Source organism: Pteropus vampyrus, unplaced genomic scaffold (genome assembly GCF_000151845.1).
Source record: "Pteropus vampyrus isolate Shadow unplaced genomic scaffold, Pvam_2.0 Scaffold208, whole genome shotgun sequence".
Lineage (NCBI taxonomy): Eukaryota > Metazoa > Chordata > Mammalia > Chiroptera > Pteropodidae > Pteropus > Pteropus vampyrus.
Genome location: NW_011888989.1, coordinates 1139350 through 1147131, shown reverse-complemented (window position 1 = coordinate 1147131; position 7782 = coordinate 1139350). Strand labels below are relative to the sequence as shown.

General features: G+C 34.1%; 1 protein-coding gene across 20 annotated transcripts in view; it reads right to left on the bottom strand.

Annotated features, from left to right (window-relative positions):
• The window catches only part of NRCAM (neuronal cell adhesion molecule), a 262800-nt gene that overhangs the window by 5437 nt on the left and 249581 nt on the right, over nucleotides 1-7782 (bottom strand). For 13 of the 20 annotated variants that reach the window (XM_023538010.1, XM_023538014.1, XM_023537999.1 and 10 more), the window contains 3 exons: nucleotides 7187-7330; nucleotides 3252-3383; nucleotides 2659-2737 (listed from right to left, as the gene is read on the bottom strand). In XM_023538010.1, the coding sequence (XP_023393778.1) occupies nucleotides 2659-2737; nucleotides 3252-3383; nucleotides 7187-7330 (355 nt within the window). The remainder of the gene's footprint in view (nucleotides 1-2658; nucleotides 2738-3251; nucleotides 3384-7186; nucleotides 7331-7782) is intronic. The other 7 variants (XM_023538003.1, XM_023538005.1, XM_023538001.1 and 4 more) reach the window with 1 other exon arrangement.

Sequence of the window (7782 nt, the reverse complement as noted above, 5' to 3'; positions counted from 1 at the left end):
AGAGAGAGAATCAATTAATAATACAGAGCTCAAAACTTCCAGAAGGTGTAAAGCAGAGAGGGGACCTTGGCAGTTTAGGGAGGAAAATGACACTTAAATGTTATTAAAAAAAAAAGATTCTGTAATAGATAGTTGGAATCATTTTCATTAATTGTGACATCCAAGAAACTAAATGTCTTTTATTTTTTTTAAGTAGAAAATAAACCAAATGGAAAAATTCTGAGGTAGTGTCAGAAAGTCACAGGACGAAGCCACATCTTTAGCAAAGGATGTTTGGGTATTTGGGGAAGTCATTTCACTTGTGGGATTGTCTCTACAAACTTTCAGTTTCAGTAAAAAAACCACTAAGCTGAGTTTCATGTTTAAGACACCCGTCAGAATCTTATTTCCTTTGGTACCTCCCAGATCAGTGTAATTACAGGTGTGACGAGTTTTTTGTCTTCACACATGAACCAATGGATTTTTACTCAATAGGCCCAAGGATAATTCTTTCTCTTCTGAGAATCTCAAAGTACAAACTGAAGGAAGCCATCTGAAAACACTTCACAAACATATCACACATAAATTAACACTAAGACAAAGACATATGACTAAATAAATGTAAGCACAGTGATAATGAGGCCAGTAACCGAATACTTGCTATATATCGCTCTGGAACTCACAATCATATTAACAGTTGTTAGTGGATAGCTCATAGAGAATCATAGAAATCATAAAACTAGAAAACTCCAGAACAACTGTATCATTTTACAAATGAAAAAAAATTGAGATCTAGACAAATTAATTGATAACTAGAGAAATCAAGGGTAATGGCCGAGTTGACAGTAAAACTAACAAGTCTTTTGATTACAAGCTATTTCACATTCATTCAACCTCCATTTCAGTTAATCAAGTTTTAATGGCATGGGCAGCATAGTTACCCTGAGAAAGCCACATTACACCAGATGATGGTTTCACATCACTATAGTAGCAAGTGGACATTTCAGACCTACAAGGTGAGCAGTTCATGGCCAGATTCATTAAGAAATCCATCACCATGTGAAGAATGTACGATATGCAATGCTTTATTTTCAGTCCATCCAAATACATAATTTTTTCAGGTTATATTAAAGATTTAGCTTCATCACAATAAATAAAGGAGTGGTATGCATATCCTGTGTAGTATATTCTAGCCACAAAAACTCTAGTCATCATCAGCTCACCTGTTTTACAGGGAAAACATGTAGAAGTAAGTTAAATCAGCAAAGATTTCAATTCATCCAGGGTAGGCCTCAGCTATGGCCACCTATCTGTAGGCTGCTCTTATGTGTTATGAAAACCTTCTGGGTGAATGGTGGGAGCGCTGCATGAAGTTTTCATAGACTTTCAGTCCTAGACATTTTTCTGCATCATAAGATAAAAATTCTGAGAAGTTTTAGAAATGATAATCATCTCTGTTGAAGAGATCAGAATATGAAAGCTTACGTGCTGAGATACAAAGGTGAAACACTTGAACCTGCCTGAAAACTGGTATGAAACCGATTCTGTCAGAAAATCATTTTTTCTCAATCAGTTCTCATATTTCTTATCCTCAGCATTATTTCTCCCTTCATGATGTTGACATGGAAATACCAAAAATGAGCCCTACAGATAGGTAAAAACTAACACAAATATCTTATCTATAAATGTCATCTGGAAACCACATTAGTGAAATATTTTATTTCACCTAAAAGTCTTTTCTTCTGGCAAAAACATCTTGAAAATGGGCTCAGTGCATATTTAAAAGATTATATTTTATATAATCAAGAGGCTTATAGAAATTAAAAACAAGGTGTAAGAGTATTTTATAAATAGAAGTACTTTTTGGAACACCAAAATCCTAATCTTTTAAGTGAGAAAATATATATTTTGTTTGTGTTTTTAAACATATCAAAAACAATCATTTATCTCTTTAAAAACACCTATAATCCCTAGGCAAAAATATATTTGTTTAAAGAGAACCAACCTTCCCTCCTGTCCCTCCTTCTTTCCTTCCTTCCTTCTTTCTTTCCCTCCTTCTGACTATTTAGCACTTAGGTTATGTTAAAATTTGTCCTTAATGATGGAGCCAAGCCAAGAATGTATCACCAAATTTCTGTGGGTTAACAAACTGCTTCCAGGGCTGTGATATTTCTTAATAATTAACAGTCTCTAAAACAAACTAGTCATCATTTATGGTTAATGGGCAGAGTTATTGGTATTTGTTTTAGAAAAATAAGTTCCAGATCCAAGATTAGAAAGAGTAATGCTGATTTTAAAAAGCTCTGTTTAGAACATAACAGGTATAGTTTCCTTTACAATGCTGGTTTGTAGGGTCTTTCTTGTTGTTCTAACTCTTATTGTAACATATCAGCTTTGCTAGATTGGTCAATATAGCAAGGACCTCTGGACAGTATTATAGAGTGGAGGAGACACTGTCTCTAAACCTATGACTAAAATGGAAATTTATTCTTAATGAAAAGAGAACATTTTAACTCTGAGGGATGTGTAAACATTTAGATATGGAAGTGTTTCTAAACTACTATTTGAGGAAAATATGAAATGCCAGGCAGAGTATGTTCCTGGCCCATTCTAAAGCGACAAAGTGTAATATCTGTGCACGCAGGGAATGTGAGGGGCAGAAGAGAAGCAGAGGCTCACCTGTATTCTCCAAAAGTGCCATCATCTTCCTTCATAGGCTGGATTTCAGGATCAGCATGGGCATCTTCCTTTTCTTTAACTAAAAATTTCAAAATGACATTCTTATCTATTGATCCTGTGTTTTCCTATTCAAAGTTTTTAAGAGTGCACTCTTTGAGATATATAGCAGTGGAAAATATTTCTATATACATATGGGTTGTATAACATTAACCGTATTGGGAAGGAAATGTTACACATCGCGATATCAAGACTCAGTTCATGCATTAAATTCTTCCGGAAGACTTCACATACCTTTGCCCTCTGTCTGTTGGTTGTAGGTGCAGTTTCAGCACCTGTGACTTTTATGGAGCCTAAGGAAGTAGAGTCACTAATATTTTCAGAGGACAGATTAATTAACTCCCCCAAATGCCTTCTGATCTTTGACAATGTTTAGGCTCCCATTATATAAAAATAGATAAAAAATTATTTGAACAGAAAGTCCAAATTTAAAGCGCTGGGAAGATATAGTTATTGCAGTTTACCCTCATGATTTCTTTTTACTTCAACAGATAATTAGGCAGTATTACAAGGCAATTTTAATTTTTTTTTCTTACCTGGATATTTACCACCCTTGTTTCTTCTGATGAAGCAAACAATCAGCAAAATTAAGATAAGGAGAGCAACAGCACACATTAGACCAATGAACCAGCCCTGAGTTGCAATGTCCACCTGTCGGCTTGCCATTGCTGGAAAACAAATCAATGGTGTCAGTGGGGATGAGTTAAGGGGGAGATAAGAACAGTTATAGTCTCTTGTATAAAGAATTTCCATAGTTTATGAGCTTTTATGTATATTACATGTGGTCCCATATTGGAATTTGTCAGTTATCAATCAGGAGATATAAAAAACACTTAACTTTGGAAATTTTTCATTAAGTAAAACAATTTAAATAGAGAAATCTGAATGCTAATACCATTAAATTCTAAGAAACCCTGCTGAACATTGTGTTCACAGTTATTTTAATTATATATTCTCTAGAGAAACATAGTCTGAAACCAGTGAACAAATTTAGTGTTCGTAAGACAAATTGTTCATTAAATACAATGCTAAGAATATACTGAATTTTAAAAAGAACAAGAACAGAATGTATACATCTAATGGAGTATTTTCCCTTCAAAGGAACCCCTTTGGAGGCTAAAATATCATTGTAATGATGCTGTCATTTTTTTGAAAGTTTTTGGAAATTTTCTGTTAAAAAAGAAAACTTTCTGCAGAAGAAACCTGTCCACATAAGATAACCAGCTTTATTATTTTTATATCTTAATTTTCACCTAAAAATATTACTTAGATTTGTTCATCTCCCTTATTATTCATCTTACTTACAAGAGTTGGTTCTGAATGACTTTTGCAAATTTCTGAAAAATCCAATTTACCCTCAAAAGACCAATAGTCAATATTGAATATTGCTTAGGATCCATTCAAAAGACTTTGAAATATATCTTTATCAGTGGCATCATTATTAGAACAAGTGACCAGTTTAAAGAGAAAATACTCATTTACATGTATACATATTCTTTAAGTATTCGTCTCTTCTGTTTGAGTCAATAAATGTGAAGCCCCCTTTTCAACCAGTCACTGTGCAAACCTCCTAAGAAAAACATAGATTAGCATTTCTAATATTATTCAAAAGTATCAATCAAATGGGAAAAAGTGCAGCATCAATGGCTATTCAGACACGTCTATGAGGATTTGTTAAAATAAATTGGCATATCTTTTTTTTTTAATAAAAAAGGTCTTTATTTTCCTCCCTTTTGACCATAATTAAGATAAAAGGTTTTCTTCTCTTGATTCATAAGCTTGCTTATATTATGCTTTTAATTTGATTGAATTTCTTCTGAATACATTTAATATTGTTAGGTTAGGTGTATGTGATCTCTGGATGCAGAAATAAGCATTGGCTACATGTATCTCAGGTTCCGACATATGTGCAAAAATATACTTCGTTGCCTTTGTTCTCCACACTAAGCATAGGGAGAAAAATGAGATGCTTAAAATCAACTGTGAAAAAGAATGCAAAAAATGTGTGGGTGTGGGTTTAAGAAATAAAATTAGAAGTGGAAATACATTATCTAGAATACAAATCAAATGTCAGTAGCCTTTCCCTAATAGCCCCTTATGCCTCACAGGTCAGAAGGATTTTGAGTTGTATTGTAACTTGATACAACTGAAGCACGAATGTAGACAGTGCTCCCCTTCCATACATGCACCACAATCATGATGATGATGATGAAAGTGAAGACAGTCAAAATGAGAGCTTACATTCTGAAACCCTTACTATCTGTGAGACACTGTGCTGAGAACAAAATCTCATTTAATCTTCACAACAATCCTTTGAGTTAAGCATGAGGATTAAGTCCATTCCAAGAGAGGGTAAAGAACTTGCCCAAGAGCTGGAGTTTGACTCAAGTCTGACTGGCTCCAGGGCACATGGTAGCAGCCATTATGCTCTGCTGCTACAATGTTTTCCTGGAAATATGTCCAGACATCGAATCTGCAGATGTCTGAACAGAGAATAAAATATGACAAGGCCTTTCCACTCTGAAATAGGTAAAAGATATTTTAAAAGTCCATTATTATATACTCTTTGGCAATATATTTCTGTCAATTATCACATGGTCTTTGTGTGCTTTTTCTTTAAAACTGAATAAAAAACCCACTAGTGATTGAAGTTAGAGTCTTTGTTTTTAGTACGCTTAGTGATTTACAGTCTTGTCATAAATACACAGGAGTTAGTCCAGTAGCCCTACAGGACAGAACAATGAAACTCGGAGAACAGGGAGCTGGATTAACAGTACATATTTGCTCCTAGAGGTAATATGTTAACTAAGGTCACTAGGGTTTAATTGGTATTTATTCTTTTTAATGGTTATGTTTATATGTAAGAGGTGACAAAAACTGGTTGTGGCTTCATCCTGTTTCTCCATTGCTGGCATACAAGAATGGCTCACCCGTTATGATGCTCACCTTGTACTACCTGTCAGCTGCAGCTGGAATTATAGGCATAGCAACATTGAAGAAAAAAAATTTTTCTAAAATGTCTGTCTTCTATCCTATAGAAGGACAAAAGATTCCACCTTGATTTTGTGGGTGGAATCTAATTCCAGCTAGATTTGCAAGCTGGAGTGCACTGGAGCCATTAGGAGTCCATAAGAACTGGAAAAGACAAACAGGTCATTTCTGAGACCACCTGTTTCCCCTGGGGTATGGTCCTCTGTCACTCTATAAGGGGAGTGTAGTGAGGGCATCTGCTCCAGTGTTGGAAGGCTGAGCCTCTAATCCCAGCTCTCCCACGTTCTAGCTGGGTGACAGGCAGGTACTTCACCTCTCATTACACGTCACTAACATGATGTGTAAGTGGGTAATAACACTGCTCACTTCATAGGATTGTTGTAAGGACTGAATGAGAAAAGCCATGAAAACCATTTGTCTGGTATAGATTAGAGCTGATTAAATGCTAGCGCTGTTATTATTACTAGCATTCTAGCTATAAAGGGACAGAATATCTACTTGAGCTTTTAGCATTTTGAAATTAAAAGCTATCGAAAATAATGAACACCTTGTATTACTAACTGTGAACTGATATCCTCTTTTAGGTTTAATACAGTATTTTTTTTAGAACTCTGTACACAAGTAGATATGAAAATACAAGGAATAGAATAACAAAAAATGTTTTTTTCTTTATATATATGATTTTAGCATACAAATATTTTAAAATGTAGTTTAGAGTAAGTTATTGAATATTAGCTTTGGTTTCTTTCTTTTTAAAAACCACTCATGATTGTATATTTTCTAAACTATAAGAAATGACTTTAAAAATCATAATGTTTGGGTAATAAAAGACACACAAGAATACATTTTGACTATGGGTTTTACAGGAAATGCAACATTTCCTCAAGAAATCATGAAATGACTGAACGTGACATGGATGTGTAAATCACAAAATGAACATGTACCATACAACCCTTCTTTAAATTTAAGTAAGCAGGGAGCGTTTTCCATTTTGTGAGTAAATATAAACATTCTTGACTCTTACATGAACATTTTTCTTTAACTTAGAAACTCTAATTATACTTCTGTGTTTTGATAATGTTTAAATAACTAAAATATATACAAAAACTGTGACTTTATCAATGAATTATTTCAGCTTCAAAAGACTTTCAAAAATTCTATTCTAACTCCGAGGGAGTTTATATGTGTAAATGGTGAGAAAAATTGACTTAAGTAATGTAAGTTAAGAATCATATTTAGCTCTGTTTTGGTAATGGTTTTTGGCAATAATATGATTAGAAGATGATTTGCTTAATTCTGTAAGTCATTGCATATAAAGAGTCCAAGACAATTAAAAACCCCAACTCCTAACCCAACTGCGCCCCACAGAGAGACATTTGTGGCCCTATCTATAACATAGCACCACTAGCCCCCACCTTCAACTGGAGTGCTCAGAGGCTTCACCTCGGAGCATGACCAGAACTGGTGTGGTATGCCTCACCTGGGCCTGTCTCAAACACATCCTCTGCACTCACAAAACCAGAGTCTCCCTCTCGAACTTTGTATGCTGTTCCTGGCATTAGACCCTTTAACCCAAAGAAGCTCTGAGAATCATTTACAATTTCTTTCCTCCATTCTTCTTTGCCTATGGAAATTTTGCAAAAACAACAAATTATAATATTTTAAGGGGCTGGAAGTCAATGCTTCAAGAAAGGAAAATTCCTCTATAAGCTAAAGACAAAATCTAGGCTTCTTAGGTTTATCATTTTAGGTAATGTCAAATAAATCAATTGACTGAATATCCAGATAGCATAATAATTGTATATATTCCCGTTGTATTAAATTTTCTTTTTTAATACAAAGGAAGCTTCTTTATCTGCACCTTGCCTTATAAAACTATTGAGTTTCTCTATGATGTTTATAAAAAGAACTGTTACATATTAAATAGTTTAAGTGAACTATGGGAGAATTGTTTTTAAGTTCATAAGATGAATCTTTTGGCAAACTTAATGTCTTCGAGTTTATCTAAGTTATAAATTTAACCTTTCCTGGGTATTAGTTTTCTTAAAAGAGTAGTTATTTCTAAAAATATTATTT